General features: G+C 36.8%; 3 protein-coding genes across 3 annotated transcripts; 1 reads left to right on the top strand and 2 right to left on the bottom strand.

The window, feature by feature from the left end:
* Positions 1-321: 321 nt before the first annotated feature.
* On the bottom strand, positions 322-4,383 carry LOC149134959 (chymotrypsin-1-like). The gene is made up of 6 exons (XM_089353522.1): positions 4,261-4,383; positions 3,803-3,962; positions 2,989-3,116; positions 1,129-1,263; positions 888-1,033; positions 322-558 (listed from the first exon to the last, which is right to left on the bottom strand). The coding sequence occupies exons 1-6, from the start codon at positions 4,307-4,309 to the stop codon at positions 409-411; spliced, it is 768 nt and encodes a 255-aa protein (XP_089209648.1). The 5' UTR covers positions 4,310-4,383; the 3' UTR covers positions 322-408.
* Positions 4,384-7,464: 3,081 nt separating this feature from the next.
* Positions 7,465-8,019, bottom strand: LOC149134958 (uncharacterized). The gene has a single exon (XM_089353295.1). It carries the CDS (start codon positions 8,017-8,019, stop codon positions 7,465-7,467), a length of 555 nt encoding a protein of 184 aa, XP_089209421.1.
* A 6,332-nt stretch (positions 8,020-14,351) lies between these two features.
* LOC149134957 (chymotrypsin-1-like) lies at positions 14,352-17,460 on the top strand. The gene is made up of 6 exons (XM_089353521.1): positions 14,352-14,485; positions 14,783-14,942; positions 15,629-15,756; positions 16,514-16,648; positions 16,744-16,889; positions 17,219-17,460. The coding sequence occupies exons 1-6, from the start codon at positions 14,437-14,439 to the stop codon at positions 17,366-17,368; spliced, it is 768 nt and encodes a 255-aa protein (XP_089209647.1). The 5' UTR covers positions 14,352-14,436; the 3' UTR covers positions 17,369-17,460.
* The last annotated feature ends 6,141 nt before the right edge of the window (positions 17,461-23,601 follow it).

The following is a 23,601-nucleotide window of genomic DNA, read 5'->3' as shown; positions in this document are numbered from 1 at the left end:
ACACGTAATATTTTGTTATATCTCCGGTTGCAGCATCCTCCCGAGTAGTTCCGTTTTCCCTTTGAAATATGAACAATCAAAATATCAACCATCTGCGAATTAGTAACTGAGGTTACTCTACTAACTGATGTTTATAATCTCTAAGTTAATAAGGTGAAATATATTTCACTGTCATTTCTAGTAATATAGAATTGCAACAGAAAAGAAATACAAACTCCAATCTAACGTAAAGAAATACTCTACGGAAGTATCAACCACAAAACTACACATAGTGAAATAATTTAACACTCTTATGTAACAGAACAACGACAACCAGATAAATCATTTTACATATTTATTTGTTAATACATTTTGGAGAATATTCTGTTGTCGTTCTTTCAGTAAAAGGGCTCCTCATCAAATCACATCTTACAAATGACTGCCGATCCAGTTTCGGAAATATCCGACATCAGTGAAAGCACTGACTTCTGTATCACAACGATGTCCAAAAGATGTGACACCTGCCAAGACCATTTTACCCCTTGAGCCTCGACAATAGAGTGGACCACCAGAGTCACCCTGCAAAATTACAAACGATATAATATCAAAGTTGCTGGAATTTATCGACATTGAATAAAGTTTATCATATTCAAAGATTATTACACAAAATTAATTATTTGCTCAATATATTCACTAGGATAATTTACTTGTAAGTATAAAGAGTTTTCTCTTCAAAACTGCAAAGCTTTCTGGAGCCTATATCCTTGCATTAATGCAAACACACTCAAACGAGCGTGATCTAAAACGTACACTCCCGACATCTTAGTATATATTAGTATTTATCATTCAGAGAGACGTATCAATTAGATATTACAATAGGTATATACTATAATATCAATACTATATACCTGACAAGTAGACGGTCCACCTTCTACGAAATCTCCGGCACAAAGAACTCCGTCAGCAATTTGCATCCTAGATTTGTCTTTACAAACATCATGAGGAATAGCTCGAAGGGCCACTTTATATAATTCGTTAGGGCTATTTCCTTCGACTGAAAGGAGAACAAATTCATTAATGATCAATATCTATCAGCGATGATTACATTGAGATTACATGAACACTTGATAAATTTTCGTGGTTACTTACATTGGAAATCTCCCCATCCAGCAGCGATACATCTTTTTCCATCAAATGTTTCTTGTGGTTCGGCCATAGTTGCAAATTGGACACATCCATCTTCATGGACCGCACGGTTCAAAGTCAATATGGCAATGTCGTTTTCTTTTAGGGGAAAAACACGTATAAGAATGACATAGATGTCAGTTAGTCATGCATATATTAGAGATGAAGATATATACAGAAATACATGGTGTCTATACACGCAGTAGACATATGCTTAATATAGACAAAAATATATATGATGACTATAAAAATTATCTATCTATGTATCTATCTATCTATCTATCTATCTATCTATTTATCTATCCATCTGTCTGTCTGTCTGTGTGCCTGCCTGTCTCTCTATGTGTTTGCTGCTTGTCTATCTGTCTGCCTCTCTCTCTCTCTCTCTCTCTCTCTCTCTCTCACTCTCTCTCTCTCACTCTCTCTCTCTCTCTCTCTCTCTCTCTATATATATATATATATATATATATATATATATATATATATATACATAATAAACACACACACACAAACAACACACTCATATATATGCATACAAACATATGTAGACAAATAGTTAGTGAGTTAGTTAGATAGATATGTTTCATTATTAGCCACACAGGGCTGAACACAGAGGGGACAAGTTACAAAGTAGAGCTTTTCTCTGTGGGGAGGAGAAGGAAGGAAAATAAAGCGTGGGGTAGATTTTCGATCAAAATGGATCGTAAAAAAAAAAGAAGAAAAGAAAATAAACAATCAACACAGATCGTGTATCACACAAATGTTATGATGTAAAGCGTAAAGGGGGAAACAAATTAGGTTTATCCGTGTGAAGAAAAGCCTACGGAAAAGACCACGGTAACCTTGGCCAATAATATCATGCAGAAAAACACATTACAGTAAGTGACTTTCTTTTTACCATCTGGTTCATAGGGTTATGCTCAAGGTGGCTCCGTCATTCACACGTGCCATCCTTGCTACATTCACCCATCTTTTCTTGAAGCATTCAGTAGACAGAGCTCTCTACTCATACATTCCTCTTCAAGTGATACTTGAAAAAGTTGATGAGAGATTCACGAGAGAGGAAAGTGTTTGTCTCTAGACCTTTCAGATGCGTCCACCATACACATTCTTTCGCCGTAGCCACAAGTACGATGAAAATGGCTCTTCCCTCCCGTTTCAAGGAAGGAGGCGCGACAATATTCACGTTAGACTCGGCTGATAAACCGACTCGTCCCGCAATGTCGTTTTCTTTCAGGGAAAAACACGTATAAGAATGACATACATGTCAGCTAGTCATGCATATATTAGAGATGAAGATATATACAGAAATACATGGTGTATATGTAGATAGATAGATAGATAGATAGATAGATAGATAGATAGATAGATAGATAGGTATAAGATTATGAACAAAATAGGTTAAAATGAGAGGGGCAAGTTACATGTGTTCAGATATGATAGAAATCATCATCATCAGCAGCAGCAGCAGCAGCATCGTAATCATCATCATTATGATCAACATCATCCTTACTAAATGCTACACCAATACTAGTAGCCCCAGCTAGTGAGGAAATGTAATCTGGATAGTCTCTTACACACAATTTCAATTCTTTCAAATAACTCTAAAATGACTGAACAATGGCATCCATGATAAATAACGATGGTGACATTTTAGTGTTTAAACACTCCTCACAGAAACACTGAAGTGAAACCACAAAAACAATGGCTATCGTATATTGATACTATATTGCAGGTGTGGAAACACTGATATTTACTAATAAAAGGTGAGAGGAAAGAAAGAATTTATAAGGTGTATGAAGACATGTTAATTGTAATACTCACTGATCAGTAATTTAGTATGTACGTATCCGCCATGTTTCACAATTTGACTGGCAGTTGTTGACTGGGGACCAGGAGCCCACTTGTTGTTGGAACCAATATTTACTTTCACCCTTCTGACATGTCCTTCTCTAAAATCAAATCAAATATAGCAAATCTTTAGCAGAGAGTAATTTTATATCGTCATGCACTTGAAATTCTTCTCTTGGACATTAAAATATTTGTCTGTTCTTTATAGTATTGTTAAATGAGTCTCAATTGACTAATGTTGGTTCTTGCCTTTCTTGTGAATAAAATAAGAGCCTGTTGATCAACAGGGTCGAGGAAATCGACTTTGTCCAAAAGATTCATTAAACATTGCAGTTCATTTAGATATCGCAATAGTATGTGTTTCCGAAAATATAATTCTACAGGTGTTGTTGATCAGAATGATATTAGACATACAGAAATTAAAATGAATAATTAATACACACAGTAATGGAAGAATGTTTGAAGTTTCAAGTTTTGTATTAATTTGACTTAATAGTCTTTAGTTGAAAACTAAATATGTTCTTTAAGTAAATACTTCCGCGACTTTAGAATGAAAGACGATATATCGTATGTTTGTTGGAAACATAAAATTCAATGTAAATTTTAATCTGATATTAAAGCCAGTATACATGCTGGTATTTACACCAAGTAATTCTTTTCAACGTTTATATTATACAAGCATGGTATCTAAACTTTCTTCATAGTCATTAAGCGATGTAATATGATAGTGTGAAGACGTCTACATGTACTGTATATACACTTATGTATATACTGCATATATACTTACAGACAATGAGCCGCTGTCAATACATGTGTAGGATCAATCAAAGTACCTCCACATACACTAATCCTGTCATCTGTGGGTTGGTTAAATATTTGGAGATGGACAATAGATGGAAATTCACAGTTTCGTGCTTGAGATCCACCGACGATCTGCGTTTCTTTTCCTGAAAGAAAATCACCAACGCAAATAAATATACATTTATACAAATACATATTTGTAGATGAATTATTGTTGAATGTCTACGATATATCTATCGCTGTATTTTGTACGGTTGTAATTGAATAAGCAGCAATTAGATGAAAAAAAATCAGTTCCAAACTCACTATTCACATTAAATTAACGATTTAAGAATATATGTAGAATTTACTTATACAAGTATTAATAACGATATCAGTCGGTATGGAGACGAGTTTTGAAAAGTCTGAACATAAAGAATCACCCGGTCGGGAGACATGATTTACCAGTAGAAACTGAAGCAATCGCAAAAAGAAGGCAACAGAGAGACAGCATGGTGGCACTAGATGTTTAGTTACTGGTGTAGAATAACTGAACTGATGCTAGAGTTAGAGTGAGTGTGGTATTTATAGGTTTTATAGGCAAGTATCATTAGGAAAATGTCTTTAGAGAAAGAACAGCTGTAATTATCCATCAATTATATCCATCAACAAGAGAATGTTTCAAAGTAAAGTATTTTATGTTATCAAATAAAATATAAAATCAATAAAATTTTACATTATCTCACTAACGTGTTGTTCTAATTTCTATTGAACGAATATTGTCATCTGTTGAGATGTAATATTTTAAATTCATACATCTTTAAAGCATCATTTTTATGTCCATTCATTGAAAAGAATTACCTTTTGTGTGATGATAAGATATGTTTTATTATGTTGACCACTCAGAAGATTTCTAGGTAGATTGATCCACACATCTTGTTTATGAACGTTGCATAGTTATTTCCAGTTTATAATTATTTTCTGCCTATGAATAAACTCTGAAATATTGACACGAGCGCCCTAATCCTGGTTGTTACAGTCAGAACGCTTCGGTCGTTTTGCCCTTCAGTCCTTTTCGGATCCCGTCGTGTCTCGTGATATTTACTGAACTTCTAGCCCGAGCCCTAAATTAAATCTAGAGTACCCTCATTTTGATATCCATTTCAATAATTTTCTTCCATTAGTTATTTCTATTACAAGTGATGTCGCTTGCTCGTTCCTCTTGAAGCAAAGCGTATAATGTTTGTCCGAAACAGGAACGGAACTCACGTTTATTTGCTCGACCACTACATTTAACAGCTATCAACTCTTTAAGGCAATCAGGATGCAGAGGGGAGGCACGAGGCCGCCAACCACAAAGAACCTTGGTAGACCTGGTCGGCTCTACGCATGATATTTACTGAACCACTAACCTGTGATGACCCTAACCTCATCAAACAAGAGCAAGAAGCAGCAAGCAAGCAAGGTGAAAACAATTATGTAATGGAAATTAGGAGTTCTAAATCTAATTTTTAGGTCATAAGTTAATTGTTCTTTCATTCTGAAGTAAAAGTTCCTATAAAGTGCTTATGTCTAAGCTAGATCTATTGAGGAGTTTATTGTTCATGTCCAGGGACTTCTTTCTTAAAGAAAGACCACAAAATTAAATGATAATTTCTGAAGGAAACTGGAAGTCAGTAACCTATGTAGAGCAAAGTCAAGATGACGGAAGAATTAACACTTGAAAATAGGACGATAAGAAAATCCAGCGCATAAGCTGCAATGTGATAGCATTCTTCTTAGGCCTAGAGTACCGAAGAGCACCATATGGGAACCGTTATTTTAGAAAGACATCTATGAGCATAAAAAGCAAATGTTGAACTTTTTAATTTCTATTGGATAACCATCCGGCAGGACAATGTGAGTGGCAATAAGTATTGGTCACATGCTAAGTGCAATATTATAATTAGTGGACCTGGGTTAATCCATTGGGTCACTCAAGCAAAATAAACTCCAGTTCAAGCAGAATGAACAAGCGACACCATACTTAGATGAATACTAAGAAGGGAAAAGCCCTAAATATGAAAAGCAGAATGAGAACAATCTTACCTCTTGGGCTAAATAGAGCATTCCGCTCGACATACCAGAAACGTTAAGAAACACAACAGACACCTGGAAAAGCTCGGAGGGTACAACGATTCTGACTGTAATCAAAATGACAAGGACATTTTAGTCAATTAATATCATTGTATAATAATCCTTTCTACTAAACGAGCAAGACCCGAAATTTGTGGGGAAGGGGGGGGGGATACTCGATTACATCGACCCTAGTGAAACACTGGCGCTTTATTTATCGACCCCGAAAGAATAAAAGGTAAAGTCGACATCGGTAGAATTTGAACTCAGAGCGTAGTAAAGGGCGAACTGCTGCAAAGCATTGTGTCCGCCATGCTAACGATTCTGCCAGCTAGCGGCCTTTTGTCATTGTATAATAATTGTATTCCTTATCTCAGAAATTCAGATAAAATATTCCATAATTTTTACAGGATTATAGATTCTATTACACTTTTGAAAAGATCTACGCGTAGATTGCAATCACTTCATGATTTCGTTTTAAAATTAATATATACGACTTTGATTAATTTGCAGGCATCAGTTACATCATATAACTTGAGTTTTGGAACGCTCATTGATGAAACCAGGTTTACTGACCCGGCCTTTGTTGATCATAAGGTTATTCTTATTGAGTTTCTGTATGTGTTAAGGAGTACACTACATTCACTGAAACAAAAGATTAGAACCAGTGAGATTTAGAGTTTCTTGGGCCAACATGAAGAACTGCTCCTTAGTTGACTTCCTAGGGATTCCATCTCGTCAGTCCGTTGCAGTTGAGAATGTCGAAGATGTTGACCGCTTTACTCATTTCGGCAGTATGATCCTTAGTAGTATCATCTGCGTGTCCAAAGTCTTAAAAGGACTTGGACAGGCTGGTGCCGCTCTGGACTCACGGGGCAAAGGTGTCTGGCGTTAATGATATCTGAGCATGAGAAAGGTTCGGGTCTTCAGGTCTTCAGGTCTCTGGTCCTCCCCGGTTTACTCTACATTTGCGAGACTTGGACGCTGATTGGGGCCGTTATGAGCCGCCTGAACTCCTTTGTTACCAGGATGTTTCGCAGAATGATGTCATAAATAACGTTAACGCTAAATTTGAGTAAAATTGTCGCTTTTTGTAGCAAAATTGTTACAAATTGTAACAAGACTGGTCCCCGGGAACCGCTGAAGCCAAGCGGTAACAGTTTGATACGAATCTTGAGAAGGACTTTAATGTGTTCTCAGATGGTGCAACAATCACGGTTGAAGTAGCCCTGAGAAGGGCTTTTTTGTCGTTCTCATGGCGGTAACAATTTGATAGGAAGCCCTGAAAAGGGCTTTAATGCGTTCTCAGGTGGTTTAACAATCATATGTAAAGTGGCCCTGAAAATGGCCCTTTTTCGTTTACACCGAAAGCAACGGAGTTGTTTTTGTGGAATGTGAAACTCTGACAAAACAGATGATGCAAACTTAGGTTGGACAAAGGAAAAGAAACAAGGTTGAGGAAAGTTAGTAACTTTGAAAGCATGACTACAGTAGCACTCACATACCACATACCAGGTCTGCAAAGTTGAACTGATGTAGTGGAGGCACCGAGGTTCACAAATTTGAAAGTAGTTGGCGCGTGATGCCCCTACAACACCTCTCTGTAGACCACATTTTCGCTTTGCCATTAGGGGCAAGTGCGAATAGATTTTGTTTCTTTCGAGCTCTGGAGAATCCAACATATAACTGGCAATGAGAGAGACATGGTTCGCCTAAATGGAGGCCTTGGGACTTATTGATTGATATGGCGAAGCATAGTCGAAGAGGAAACTGAAGTCGGCGCAGCGGACAGGGAAATTCCTTGCCTGATGGAGTAAGAGGTATTCCAGGTATGAACACATCCTCTCTCATGCGACATTCCGCGAGAATCGTAGCCTCAATGACATACGGCAGCAGGTTTTCATCACTAACTGCGTTCTGTTGTATGCAGAACGTTGGTGGCTCCAGATTCCTCAGCAGCATCACTGGAGCTCCAGGTTTGAAGCACAATGTATGAGTTGGTTGTGTGAGGGGTTTGAAGGAATTGAGGAATTCTGTTGGAAAATTAACAACCTCTTCTGGAATTGTAGGTATGAAGAATTCCAGGAAGGCACGGCAACGAATCTTCATTGAGTTTCGTCACAAAGTTGTTTTTCGGTGCTAGTATGGCCCTATCGCACAACCAACTTACGTCTTTGTAATTTTTCGGTAGAATGGGGAAATCAGCAGCCATGAGATCGTCAACAGTGTAGACAACTGTGCATACTTATGAGACTATCATTTCTCCAACTGCATCCAAAGGCGCATTGCCGTCGGCAACTGTTAGGTCTTTGGAAAAATCGACTGACGAGCGGTCGCTGGCTGAGCTCGCATGTTGGTTTTAAGGGAGAACATTATTACCTGCTGCCACAGGTGAGAGGACTTAATGCAAGCTTCCACAGCGTCCTCCCTGGTGTCTTCGGGAATACCTGGAAGAGTTTGCCTAAAATCACCAGATAGCAGGGGAGATAACCCTACCATTAGACGGTGGCAGTCCCTGATATCTTGCAGAGTCTTATGTAGGGGCCCGAGGGATGCTTTATGGGCCATTCATCCCACACAATGAGCTGGAACCTTCTCAAGACTTCTGCTTTGTCCGAAACCTTGCTCTTATCGCAAGATGCAGAGTCAGACGTAGTCGTATTAAATGGAAATTTAAAAGTGGAATGAGCACTCCTACCCCCGGGTAGTAGAGTTGCAGCAATCCCAGAAGAAGCCACAGCCAAAGCGATCCCTTTCTGTTGCCTTACTTTTCCAAAAAAGAGCCTCGTAACGAATGTTTTACATGTTCCTGCTGGGACATCCAAAAAAGAAAATGCCTCCTTTGTGATCCCGAATGGAATCAACAGCGATGTTGTAAGCCCGCTGCTGCTCTTGCAACAACTTTGGCTCATTTTCGTTGATGTGTCGTTCATGGGGATTAACGTCATATGATATTTCCTGAAAGATGTCTGTTGAAAGCGTGTGTGAACCCGTTCGATGGACTTTCGGTAGCCCATAAGATGGAAGTTCATTTCCGCCGGCAGATAAAATTCTAACTTCAATGTCAACGAGAGCTCTGTTGTAGAATTCGTCGCTAAGACCTACGTCCAAGCCAGGAAGCAGCAGTTGTCCATGGTGTTTGAAGTCTTCAGAAAGGTCTATTTTATATTTCTCCGACAGAGATACAGGATCACTGAGCTCGCATGTTTGCAATAACACCGCAAAGCGCTCTCGGAGTCTTCTTGCTCATCGCCATATAGCTGCCTCCGCTAGTGTTGCAACACACTAAGCACCGTCTTCTAGCAGCCCACATTTAAAGCAAGTTTCGCGGTATGTGGTACAAACTCCTTTCTTAAAACCTTTCATGTTGTCGAAGGCGCAGATAGAAACACTCCCGTTGGCTCGGATGACCTGTGTAAACTCTCCCGAGGCAATGGAACAATTTATGCTGGGATGTCCATCAACGGTTGATATTTCCAATGAAAAACTTGCGTTTAAGTCTAATGTGCATATTCGATTTATCAGCGTTACGGAAGGCCTACGAATGTACACAAAGAATGCCTTAATGTAAAGTTATTAAAAGGAGGACTTCTATCACTCTATACCATTTCTAATGCCTTCAGAGCATAATGATACACTTCAATTATAACTGCAATACATATATTTTTGTATTGAAGGATTTCTAATTCTGTATGTTGATTTTTCTTTTAATGGTTTCAGTCTTTAACTGAAGCCATGTTGCAGCACACTTTTTAATTGACGATTATATCGAACAAAGTTGCATTGACTGGAATGCACTCTATTCACATCGCAATGCTGAACAGAAATGTGAGGATACGTAACCAGAATATATCTACTACGAAAAGGTATAATCAGAAATGGTATTAATAGAAATTATACCATCCAACAACGGCTGCCCACAAGTGTCATCAGGGTACTAACTCCAGTTGCTGCACAATGTTGTTGCTAAAACAATATAAAATGCCAATCGGAAATAAGACTGTCTTGAAATGAATACAGAGTATTCCCCTGTTATTGAATCTATACACAAACATCAGCACTAGGAATATTGGCGGAACAACCTAATCAAAACTTCTATTAAGTGCAAACATAACAGGTCGGATAAGCACGATCAACTGCATAGAAACGTCCAACTTTAATGTTTTGATTAGAAAGTCACGTTTATACCAATTATAAATAGTGCATTTGGTTTTGTGAGTAAACGCCTAAATGATAATCTAGATAAGCTGGGTTCTTCAAAAATGAAAAAAAAAAGGTAACAACCGGCTAATTCGCACATATCAAATGGAGTCTGTAAGTGAAACATTAAAAATATGCAACATTTCTCAAGTCTAAAACGTGACATTGTTTTATTTTATCTAAATTCCTATAAAGGGGCTTTATATCTTTGTTAGAAACCAGCTCTTTCCCCAGAGGAAGGTTTCAAGTAAGTAAAAATCAGAATGTGTGTTTGTGTACCTGTGTGTTTACCTGCATGTATATGGTAATAATAATAATGATCCATGGATGGAATTTATAAATATTTTATCACTACGAGCGTTTCTCCAAATCACATGTTTTTCTGACCATTGCCCGCATTTCTGCGTACTCGAAAACGTTTCCTGTAAGCGAACTTAAAGGATATATGTCTATGTATACAAAGAATATAAAGTAAGCCTGGAGATATGAGATGAATATATTTCACCAGTTGATAAACATAACATAGTACTATCGTAAATTTTACAAACCAATACAGATATAGGAGAGTAGTTTTCAGATCGATAGTTTATCATCGTTACATCAATGTTCCAACTACGGTATGCACATACAAAAAAATATTCTTAAAAAATTTTTCATTGTTGTTCTATACATTATAAATTAGAAGATGTGTTTTTCTATGGGTATAGCGGAGTTGAAAAATTGATGTAACCATGGCAATCTGTTACATGATCAGGAAATCCTCAACAATTACACTGGTCAACACACGTTTTCTGTCACAAGAGTTATCCAAGGTTTTTAGCTAATTTTGGACGTTGAATCGAGATCTGGCATCAGATTTAGTCTATTACATCAGAATTTTGAGTTATAAAATGATTTACTTTTGCTAGAAACAATTCTTTAATGCTCATAAAAGAAGAATGAAACATACGTAGATGCAATTTTTAATAGTATTCTTTTTAATCTAATAAATCGAAACACAAAGTTATGGGAGTAAATGCGCATTAGCAAGTGAGAATTAAGGCTGGTGATAACAAAATATGAAGGGGGAATTTCAACCATGTTTCGTGGTCTGCTACCACAACAGCTCCTTTATAGGATCCAGTTAGCTCAAGGCATCATCAGGAGGAACCACGTCCGGTTTCGGCCCCTACTCCTCTACCGTGTCTTCAGCTCTGGTGTTGGGTGTATGTCTTCTTTCTTCTATTCCCTGGCCTCTTCGATGCAGCATCAACGAGTGTCAGCGTCCGACTGATCGTCATGTCAAGTTCCCGTTTATTATGTTCATTCATTCTGATCATTTTATTATGTTTGAGTCCCATCGGCCTTGGTAGCGTTCTTCCAATACTCTTACGTCTTGATGAACGCGTTCTCCTTGTTCTTCGCTAACAGCACCCTGGTTTTCAAGAAACTCATCCAAGTGACTATAGGTAGTGCAATTTAATGCTCATTCTACATCTAAGCGCTTGCAATCACTAGAACAGCTTGAACATATTGAAAATTAGTATGACAACCCAGCCAAAATTATCGCCAAAAGCAGTGTAAAGTTAACTTTTAGTATGCTCCAAGTAAATAAATGCATATACAGATAGCACAAAAGTGAGATACGATAGTGCAAGTTTGATGTCCATTTTGGAATCAGTATCCAAAATTTAGTCTAAAACAGCTCTAAGCTATTATGCCAGAAACTAAAAGTTTATTTTGTTGACTAGTGTTATTTTGTCTATCACATTGAACAGCGATGTTTGTCTCCATTTTAGATTAAAACACGAAAAGTCAGGCAAAATTACGATTAAAATCACGTGAGATTTTTCGATAAACAAAGACAAGATATTAAATGGATCAACTTTTGGATGATCATTTCTCTTGGTTCCACTTAAGGAAAAATTCGATTCCTTCGGATTTTTTTTACCCATATACCTGCATTTATATTTTATAATTACTCTTTTACTCTTTTACTTGTTTCAGTCATTTCACTGTGGCCATGCTAGAGCACCGCTTTAGTCGAGCAAATCGACCCCAGGACTTATTCTTTGTAAGCCTAGTACTTATTCTATCGTTCTATTTGGCCGAACCGCTAAGTTACGGGGACGTAAACACACCAGCATCGGTTGTAAAGCGATGTTGGGCGGGGGGGGGGAAACACAGACACACACACACACACACACACATATATACGACAGACTTCTTTCAGCTTCCGTCTACCAAATCCACTCACAAGGCTTTTGTCGGACCGACGCTATAGCAGAAAACATTTGCCCAAGGTGCCACGCAGTGGAACTGAACCCGGAACCAAGTGGCGCGTAAGCAAGCTACTTACCACACTGCCACTCATACACCTATATTCTATAATTTCTACACTTAATAGTTCATATTTACATGTATGAGCACCTGGTCCACAAATTTCATATGTTTATCACATGGCTTCGCGTCAAAAACGTTTTTACCTTGTTATAATTATGTATATTATCAGTTTTTTTTTATATTTTATGACATTATGTGTATATTCATGAATTAGTATATATATATGTTTTCAGTCAATGGATCATATGGTGTTTTGACAAATAATGCCATTCAAGAGCTCTGTTAAGAACTTCTACGGCATGCACCGTGTTTTCCTCACAACACCTTCTGGTTGTCGTCAAGGCCTCGACGTCAAGGCCTCGACGAGCTAGTCAACAATGAAACTGTTGACAACAAAGGAGAAAATATTATTTTAAAATAACTGTATAAAAAACGAAAACATTTATCTGACAACCCAATATAATTTGATGAATGTCCTCATCATTGTGATTATATTTACAACATTTTGCATGTAATATTTCATAACGTTCTAGGAATAGCGAGCCGAACCCCTTATTAAGCCTGAGGAAGATTGTTCCAATTCCGCTTTTCATATTTAGAGCTTTTCGTCACTTACTATTCTCGTAATTGTGATGTCGCTTGTTCATTCTACTTGAACTAGAGTTTATTGTGCTTGAGTGACCCAAGGAGTTAACTCAGACCCATTAACTTATAATACAACGCTTAATATTTCATCAACGCTTATAGCGAGTCATATTGTGACACAGAATATTTACCCAATGGGAATTAGGTGTAATCCTTGCTTTTAATAATCATAAGTTTCCTTCTAAAACAAAGGCTCCCACATGGTATTCATCACTAACCATGTCTTACGAGCAAACTATCTCATTGCAGCATATGCACTTCTAGTCATCGTATCTTGAAGTATTGTTCATTATCTCTTATCTCGACTTTGTTCTACAAGGGTTGCTGACTTCAATTTACTTTCACAATTGATCAATTATGATTGGTTTTTCAGATCTCTCCAGAGAATGTAACATAACATTACCTCAACTAATTTACACACAGCTATTGGTCGTGGTATTCTCCCTTTGGGTTTTGTACTAAAAAAAGATTTCTCTGAACGTTATTTATAAACACATCAGGAGACTTAACATTAAGTTAAACACTTTATATGAACCTTTAGATAAGAATGAAAGAAAATTTAACTTATGGTCATACTATTTAGATTTTCAGTCTCCCATTTCTGCTACACAATTGACTTACAGAAAAACGAGACAATGAATATAAGCGTTGATAATAATATGTAAAGTGATATGGTTGCGCAGATGTGAGTGAGTTCTAGAGGGACGAAAAAGGAACCACATGTAAGATGTGTACGGAATGGAAGAACAGGTCTGATATAGTTATTGAAATGAGGATAATTCATAGCCGGGGTTTTAATTCAGGGTTCGGTTCGGAGCACAGGGAAGAGCGCGGAATACGACAGGAGGCCAGAAGCACATAATAGAACAACGGCTGAAACTTTCTCACTGTAAAAACCAAGATGAGGGCACAGATACCAGAGGCATAAAATTTAGATGGATCAATCTACATAGAAATTATCCGAGTAGACAACATAATAAAATATATCTTATCACACAAAAGGTAATTGTTTTCAAAGAATGCGCATAAAAACACTACATTGAAGATATATGAATTTAAAATATTACATTTCAAAACAACAATATTCGTTCAATAGAAATTAGAACAACACGTTAGTGAGATAATGTAAAATTTTATTGATTTAATATTTTATTTGATAACATGAAATACTTTACATTGAAATATTCGCTCTTGTTCTGCTCTATATTGTTTGAATATTGATGGATAATTACAGCTGTTCTTTCTCTAAAGACGTTTTCCTAATGACACTTGCCTATAAAACCTATAAATACCACACTCACTCTAACTCTAGCATCAGTTCAGTTATTCTACACCAGTAACTAAACATCTAGTGCCACCATGCTGTCTCTCTGTTGCCTTCTTTTTGCGATTGCTTCAGTTTCTGCTGGTAAATCATGTCTCCCGACCGGGTGATTCTTTATGTTCAGACTTTTCAAAACTCGTCTCCATACCGACTGATATCGTTATTAATACTTGTATAAGTAAATTCTACATATATTCTTAAATCGTTAATTTAATGTGAATAGTGAGTTTGGAACTGATTTTTTTCATCTAATTACTGCTTATTCAATTACAACCATACAAAATACAGCGATAGATATATCGTAGACATTCAACAATAATTCATCTACAAATATGTATTTGTATAAATGTATATTTATTTGCGTTGGTGATTTTCTTTCAGGACAAGAAACGCAGATCGTCGGTGGATCTCAAGCACGAAACTGTGAATTTCCATCTATTGTCCATCTCCAAATATTTAACCAACCCACAGATGACAGGATTAGTGTATGTGGAGGTACTTTGATTGATCCTACACATGTATTGACAGCGGCTCATTGTCTGTAAGTATATATGCAGTATATACATAAGTGTATATACAGTACATATAGACGTCTTCACACTATCATATTACATCGCTTAATGATTATGAAGAAAGTTTAGATACCATGCTTGTATAATATAAACGTTGAAAAGAATTACTTGGTGTAAATACCAGCATGTATACTGGCTTTAATATCAGATTAAAATTTACATTGAATTTTATGTTTCCAACAAACATACGATATATCGTCTTTCATTCTAAAGTCGCGGAAGTATTTACTTAAAGAACATATTTAGTTTTCAACTAAAGACTATTAAGTCAAATTAATACAAAACTTGAAACTTCAAACATTCTTCCATTACTGTGTGTATTAATTATTCATTCTAATTTCTGAATGTCTAATATCATTCTGATCAACAACACCTGTAGAATTATATTTTAGGAAACACATACTATTCCGATATCTAAATGAACTGCAATATTTAATGAATCTTTTGGACAAAGTCGATTTCCTCGACCCTGTTGATCAACAGGCTCTTATTTTATTCACAAGAAAGGCAAGAACCAACATTAATCAATTGAGACTCATTTAACAATACTATAAAGAACAGACAAACATTTTAATGTCCAAGAGAAGAATTTCAAGTGCATGACGATATAAAATTACTCTCTGCTAAAGATTTGCTATATTTGATTTGATTTTAGAGAAGGACATGTCAGAAGGGTGAAAGTAAATATTGGTTCCAACAACAAGTGGGCTCCTGGTCCCCAGTCAACAACTGCCAGTCAAATTGTGAAACATGGCGGATACGTACATACTAAATTACTGATCAGTGAGTATTACAATTAAAATGTCTTCATACACCTTATAAATTCTTTCTTTCCTCTCACCTTTTATTAGTAAATATCAGTGTTTCCACACCTGCAATATAGTATCAATATACGATAGCCATTGTTTTTGTGGTTTCACTTCAGTGTTTCTGTGAGGAGTGTTTAAACACTAAAATGTCACCATCGTTATTTATCACGGATGCCATTGTTCAGTCATTCTAGATTTATTTGAAACAATTGAAATTGTGTGTAAGAGACTATCCAGATTACATTTCCGCACTAGCTGGGGCTACTAGTATTGGTGTAGCATTTAGTAAGGATGATGTTGATAATAATGTTCATGTGATGATGATGATGATGACGATGATGATGATGATGATGATGATGATGATGATGATGATGATAACAACGACAACAATAATTCGTTTGTAATGTTAAGGTTTTTAGGGTTCTATTTCACTACATCACCATCGAGATAAAAAACATATTACACATATAGTGATAGAATGCATAATATATTTGTATTTCTATCATATTTGAATTCATATAACTTGTCCCTCTTATTTTAACTTCTTCTTTTACTCATCATCTTATATCTATCTATTTATCTATCTATCTATCTATCTATCTATCTATCTATCTATCTATCTATCTATCTATCTACATATACACCATGTATTTCTGTATATTTCTTCATCTCTAATATATGCATGACTAACTGACATCTATGTCATTCTTATACGTGTTTTTCCCTGAAAGAAAACGACATTGCCATATTGACTTTGAACCATGCGGTCCATGAAGATGGATGTGTCCAATTTGCAACTATGGCCGAACCACAAGAAAAATTTGATAGAAAAAGATGTATCGCTGCTGGATGGGGAAATTTGCAATGTAAGTAACCACGAAAATTTATCAAGTGTTCATGTAATCCCAATGTAATCATCGCTGATAGATATTAATCATTAATGAATTTGTTCTCCTTTCAGTCCAAGGAAATAGCCCTAACGAATTATTTAAAGTGGCCCTTCCAGTTATTCCTCATGATATTTGTAAAAAGAGATCTGGGATGCGAATTGCTGACGGAGTTCTTTGTGCCGGAGACTTCGTACAAAGTGGAAAGTCTACATGTCAGGTATATAGTATTGATATTATAGTATATACCTATTGTAATATCTAATTGATACGTCTCTCTGAATGATAAATACTAATATATACTAAGATGTCGGGAGTGTACGTTTTAGATCACGCTCGTTTGAGTGTGTTTGCATTAATGCAAGGATATAGGCTCCAGAAAGCTTTGCAGTTTCGAAAAGAAAATTGTTTATCTTTACAAGTAAATTATCCTACTGAATATATTGAGCAAATAATTAATTTTTTGAAATAATCTTTGAATATGATAAACTTTATTCAATGTCTATTAATTCCAGCAACTTTAATATTATATCGTTTGTAATTTTGCAGGGTGACTCTGGTGGTCCACTCTATTGTCGAGGCTCAAAGGGTAAAATGGTCTTGGCAGGTGTCACATCCTTTGGACATAATTGTGATACAAAAGTCAGTGCTTTCTCTGCTGTCGGATATTTCCGAAACTGGATCGACAGTCATTTGTAAGATGTACTTTGATGATGTCTGTTATCGAAGGAACGTCAGCAAAATGCTCTCCACAATGTATTAACTAAACAATAAATATATAAAATGATTTATCTGATTGTCGTTGTTCTAATGTTACATAAGTGTGTTCAGTTATTTCACTATTTGTAGTTTTGTGGTTGATACTTCCGTAGAGTAAGTTTGTATCTCTTAGAGATTATAATAGTAGTTAGCAGATTATCCTCAGTTACTAATTCCCAAATGGTTGATATTTTTATTGTTCATATTTGAAATACAAAACGGAACCCATCTGCAGGATTCCGCAACCAGAAGTATAACAAAATTATATTTTGAAATCTAAGAATATTCGATATCATCTTGTTTCTATTAACATTTCAGAAGCATAATCGTATTAATTGTCAGTGTATTAAATTTGTGTTCTCTCAGTGCTACTTTCGGTTTTTTGCCACATCTCACTCTCAGCAGGGACACACACAGGTCTTGGTGAAATATGATCTTACTTAAAAAGCAGGTGAGGGTTGGCAACATGAATGTTTTGCCCCAACAAAGTCTTCCAACTCATGCAAGATTGGAAAAGCAAACGCTATCCATCAAGCTTCGAAGTTTATCCCTTGACCAAGTTTGCATACATGAGGCTGATAACATCATAAGACACTCCCAGTCCCGCTTCTTCTGGAGACTCCACGCCCAGACTACGCAATACCTCGCGAACCTATTGCTATCAAGAATGCTACACTTTTTGTATTCTGCCCGATATTACATAACAAAAATGGTATTTCTCTGTTCATTATAATAACACAAGCTTTCTTTATATATATAAAAATGATCTCTGTATCTAAACCTTAAAGTTGCCCTTATTTTGGTAATAAATGAAATTTTAGAGCCATATCAGTGATGCATCTTTGTGCAGCATATAAATTTTACGCCTCTAGTATCTGTGCCGTCATCTTGGTTCTTACAGTTAGAACATTTCAGCTGTTGTACTCTTTTGTGCATTTGGCCTCCTGTCGTATCCGCGCTCTTCTATGTACTCTGCACCGAACCCTCAATTAAAACCACGGCTATGGATTATCCTCATTTCAATATCTATATCATACCTGTTCTTCCATTCCTTACACATCTTACATGTGGTTCCCTTTTTGTCCCTCTAGAACTCACTCACATCTGAGCAACCATATCACTTTACATATTATTATCAACGCTTATATTCATTGTCCCGTTTTTCTGTAAGGCAATTGTGTAGCAGAAAGGGGAGTCTTAAATCTAAATTGTATGATCATAAGTTAAATTTTCTTTCACTCTAATTTAACGGTTCGTATAAAATGTTTAAATTGATGCTAAGGAGAGAATACCACGACTAATAGCTGTGTGTAAATTAGTTGTAGTAATGTTATGTTACATTCTCTGGAGAGACCTGAAAAACCAATCATAATTGATCAATTGTGAAAGGAAATTAAAGTCAGCAACCCTTGTAGAACAAAGTCGAGATAAGAGATAATGAACAACACTTCAAGATACGATGACTAGAAGTGCATATGCTGCAATGAGATAGTTTGCTCGTAAGACATGGTTAGTGATGAATACCATGTGGGAGCCTTTGTTTTAGAAGGAAACTTATGATCAATAAAAGCAGGGATTACACCTAATTCCCATTGGGTAACTATCCTGTGTCACAATAAGTCTCGCTATAAGCGTTGATGAACTATTAAGCGTTGTATTATAAGTTAATGGGTCTGAGTTAACTCCTTGGGTCACTCAAGCACAATAAACTCCAGTTCAATTAGAATGAACAAGCGACATCACAATTACGAGAATAGTAAGTGACGAAAAGCCCTAAGTATGAAAAGCGGAATTGGAACTAGCTCGTCGAGGCCTTGACGTCGAGGCCTTGACGTCGAGGTCTTGACGTCGAGGCGTTGATGATAACCAGAAGGTGTTGTGAGGAAAATACGGTGCATGCCGTAGAAGTTCTTAACAGAGCTCTTGAATGGCATTATTTGTCAAAACACCACATGATCCATTGACTGAAAACATATATATATACTAATTCATGAATATACACATAAAGTCATGAAATATATAAAAACTGATAATATACATAATTATAACAAGGTAAAAACGTTTTTGACGCGAAACCATGTGTTAAACATATGAAATTTGTGAACCAGGTGCTCATACATGTAAATATGAACTATTAAGTGCAGAAATTATAGAATATAGGTGTATGAGTGGCTGTGTGGTAAGTAGCTTGCTTACGCGCCACCTGGTTCCGGGTTCAGTTCCACTGCGTGGCACCTTGAGCAAATGTTTTCTAATATAGCGTCGGTCCGACCAAAGCCTTGTGAGTGGATTTGGTAGACGGAAACTGAAAGAAGTCTGTCGTATATATGTGTGTGTGCGTGTGTGTGTGTGTGTGTGTGTGTGTGTGTGTGTGTGTGTGTGTGTGTGTGTGTGTGTGTCTGTGTTTGCCCCCCGCCCAACATCGCTTGACAACCGATGCTGGCTGGTGTGTTTACGTCCCCGTAACCTTGTGGTTCGGCCAAAGAGAACGATAGAATGAGTACTAGGCTTACAAAGAATAAGGCCTAGGGTCGATTTGCTCGACTAAAGGCGGTGCTCCAGCATGACCACAGTCAAATGACTGAAACAAGTAAAAGAGTAAAAGAGTAATTATAAAATATAAATGCAGGTATATGGATGAAGAAAATCCGAATGAATCGAATTTTTCCTTAAGTGGAACCAAGAGAGATGATCATCCAAAAGTTGATCCACCTGATATCTTGTCTGTGTTTATCGAAAAATCTCACGTGATTTTAATCGTAATTTTGCCTGATTTTTCGTGTTTTAATCTAAAATGGAGATAAACATCGCTGTTCAATGTGATAGACAAAATAACACTAGTCAACAAAATAAACTTTTAGTTTCTGGCATAATATCTTAGAGCTGTTTTAGACTAAATTTTGGATACTGATTCCAAAACGGACATCAAACTTGCACTATCGTATCTCACTTTTGTGCTATCTTTATATGCATTTATTTACTTGGAGCATACTAAAAGTTAACTTTACACTGCTTTTGGCGATAATTTTGGCTGGGTTGTCATGCTAATTTTCAATATGTTCAAGCTGTTCTAGTGATTGCAAGCGCTTAGATGTAGAATGAGCATTAAATTGCACTACCTACAGTCACTTGGATGAGTTTCTTGAAAACCAGGGTGCTGTTAGCGAAGAACCAGGAGAACGCGTTCATCAAGACGTAAGAGTATTGGAAGAACGCTACCAAGGCCGATGGGACTCAAACATAATAACATGATCAGAATGAATGAACATAATAAACGGGAACTTGACATGACGATCAGTCGGACGCTGACACTCGTTGATGCTGCATCGAAGAGGCCAGGGAATAGAAGAAAGAAGACATACACCCAACACCAGAGCTGAAGACACGGTAGAGGAGTAGGGGCCGAAACCGGACGTGGTTCCTCCTGATGATGCCTTGAGCTAACTGGATCCTATAAAGGAGCTGTTGTGGTAGCAGACCACGAAACATGGTTGAAATTCCCCCTTCATATTTTGTTATCACCAGCCTTAATTCTCACTTGCTAATGCGCATTTACTCCCATAACTTTGTGTTTCGATTTATTAGATTAAAAAGAATACTATTAAAAATTGCATCTACGTATGTTTCATTCTTCTTTTATGAGCATTAAAGAATTGTTTCTAGCAAAAGTAAATCATTTTATAACTCAAAATTCTGATGTAATAGACTAAATCTGATGCCAGATCTCGATTCAACATCCAAAATTAGCTAAAAACCTTGGATAACTCTTGTGACAGAAAACGTGTGTTGACCAGTGTAATTGTTGAGGATTTCCTGATCATGTAACAGATTGTCATGGTTACATCAATTTTTCAACTCCGCTATACCCATAGAAAAACACATCTTCTAATTTATAATGTACAGAACAACAATGGAAAATTTTTTAAGAATATTTTTTTGTATGTGCATACCGTAGTTGGAACATTGATGTAACGATGATAAACTATCGATCTGAAAACTACTCTCCTATATCTGTATTGGTTTGTAAAATTTACGATAGTACTATGTAATGTTTATCAACTGGTGAAATATATTCATCTCATATCTCCAGACTTACTTTATATTCTTTGTATACATAGATATATATCTTTCAAGTTCGTTTACAGGAAACGTTTTCGAGTACGCAGAAATGCGGGCAATGGTCAGAAAAACATGTGATTTGGAGAAACGCGCGTACTGATAAAATATTTATAAATTCCATCCATGGATCATTATTATTATTACTATATACATGTAGGTAAACACACACGTACACAAACACACATTCTGATTTTTAATTACTTGAAACCTTCCTCTGGGGAAAGAGCTGGTTTCTAACAAAGATATAAAGCCCCTTTATAGGAATTTAGATAAAATAAAACAATGTCACGTTTTAGACTTGAGAAATGTTGCATATTTTTAATGTTTCACTTACAGACTCTATTTGATATGTGCGAATTAGCCGGTTGTTACCTTTTTTTTTTCTTTTTTGAAGAACCCAGCTTATCTAGATTATCATTTAGGCATTTACTCACAAAACCAAATGCACTATTTATTATTGGTATAAACGTGACTTTCTAATCAAAACATAAAAGTTGGACGTTTCTATGCAGTTGATCGTGCTTATCCAACCTGTTTTGTTTGCACTTAATAGAAGTTTTGATTGGGTTGTTCCGCCAATATTCCTAGTGCTGATGTTTGTGTATAGATTCAATAACAGGGGAATACTCTGTATTCATTTCAAGACAGTCTTATTTCCGATTGGCATTTTATATTGTTTTAGCAACAACATTGTGTAGCAACTGGAGGTAGTACACTGATGACATTTGTGGGCAGCCGTTGTTGGATGGTATAATTTCTATTAATACCATTTCTGATTATACCTTTTCGTAGTAGATATATTCTGGTTACGTATCCTCACATTTCTGTTCAGCATTGCGATGTGAATAAAGTGCATTCCAGTCAATGCAACTTTGTTCGATATAATCGTCAATTAAAAAGTGTGCTGCAACATGGCTTCAGTTAAAGACTGAAACCATTAAAAGAAAAATCAACATACAGAATTAGAAATCCTTCAATACAAACATATATGTATTGCAGCTATAATTGAAGTGTATCATTATGCTCTAAAGGCATTAGAAATGGTATAGAGTGATAGAAGTCCTCCTTTTAATAACCTAACATTAAGGTATTCTCTGTGTACGTTCGTAGGCCTTCCGTAACGCTGATAAATCGAATATGCACATTAGACTTAAACGCAAGTTTTTCATTGGAAATATCCACCGTTGATGGACATCCCAGCATAAATTCTTCCATTGCCTCGGGAGAGTTTACACAGTTCATCCGAGCCAACGGGAGTGTTTCTATCTGCGCCTTCGACATGAAAGGTTTTAAGGAAGGAGTTTGTACCACATACCGCGAAACCTGCTTTAAATGTGGGCTGCTAGAAGACGGTGCTTAGTGTGTTGCAACACTGGCGGAGGCAGCTACATGGCAATGAGCAAGTAGACTCCGAGAGTAATTTGTGGTGTTATTGCAAACATGCGAGCTCAGTGATCCTGTATCTCCGTCGGAGAAATATAAAGATCTTTCTGAAGACTTCAAACATCATGGACAACTGCTGCTTCCTGGCTTGGACGTAGGTCTTAGCGACGAATTCTACAACAGAGCTCTCGTTGACATTGAAGATAGAATTTTATCTGCCGGCGGAAATGAACTTCCATCTTATGGGCTACCGAAAGTCCATCGAACGGGTTCACACACGCTTTCAACAGGCATCTTTCAGGAAATATCATATGACGTTAATCCCCATGAACGACACATCAACGAAAATGAGCCAAAGTTGTTGCAAGAGCAGCAGCGGGCTTACAACATCGCTGTTGATTCCATTCGGGATCACAAAGGAGGCATTTTCTTTTTTGGATGTCCCAGCAGGAACATGTAAAACATTCGTTACGAGGCTCTTTTTTGGAAAAGTAAGGCAACAGAAAGGGATCGCTTTGGCTGTGGCTTCTTCTGGGATTGCTGCAACTCTACTGCCCGGGGGTAGGAGTGCTCATTCCACTTTTAAATTTCCATTTAATGCGACTACGTCTGACTCTGCAACTTGCGATAAGAGCAAAGTTTCGGACAAAGCAGAAGTTAAGGTCATAGAT

The sequence above is a fragment of the Octopus bimaculoides genome, chromosome 6, assembly GCF_046866305.1.
Source record: "Octopus bimaculoides isolate indiv1 chromosome 6, ASM4686630v1, whole genome shotgun sequence".
Classification (NCBI taxonomy): domain Eukaryota; kingdom Metazoa; phylum Mollusca; class Cephalopoda; order Octopoda; family Octopodidae; genus Octopus; species Octopus bimaculoides.
The sequence above is the reverse complement of the archived record's forward strand: the minus strand, read 5'-3'. Positions and strand labels throughout refer to the sequence as shown.

Excerpts from the sequence above, each read along its gene's own strand:
- LOC149134957 (XM_089353521.1), top strand. The coding sequence starts at position 14,437 with ATGCTGTCTCTCTGTTGCCTTCTTTTTGCGATTGCTTCAGTTTCTGCT. Across the intron at positions 15,757-16,513 it reads ACATACTAAATTACTGATCA|AAAACGACATTGCCATATTG; the intron begins GTGAGTATTACA and ends TTTCCCTGAAAG. Across the intron at positions 16,890-17,218 it reads GTGGAAAGTCTACATGTCAG|GGTGACTCTGGTGGTCCACT; the intron begins GTATATAGTATT and ends GTAATTTTGCAG.
- LOC149134959 (XM_089353522.1), bottom strand. The coding sequence starts at position 4,309 with ATGCTGTCTCTCTGTTGCCTTCTTTTTGCGATTGCTTCAGTTTCTACT. Across the intron at positions 1,264-2,988 it reads ACATACTAAATTACTGATCA|AAAACGACATTGCCATATTG; the intron begins GTGAGTATTACA and ends TTCCCCTAAAAG. Across the intron at positions 1,034-1,128 it reads TGGATGGGGAGATTTCCAAT|TCGAAGGAAATAGCCCTAAC; the intron begins GTAAGTAACCAC and ends TTCTCCTTTCAG.
- LOC149134958 (XM_089353295.1), bottom strand. The coding sequence starts at position 8,019 with ATGAAGATTCGTTGCCGTGCCTTCCTGGAATTCTTCATACCTACAATT.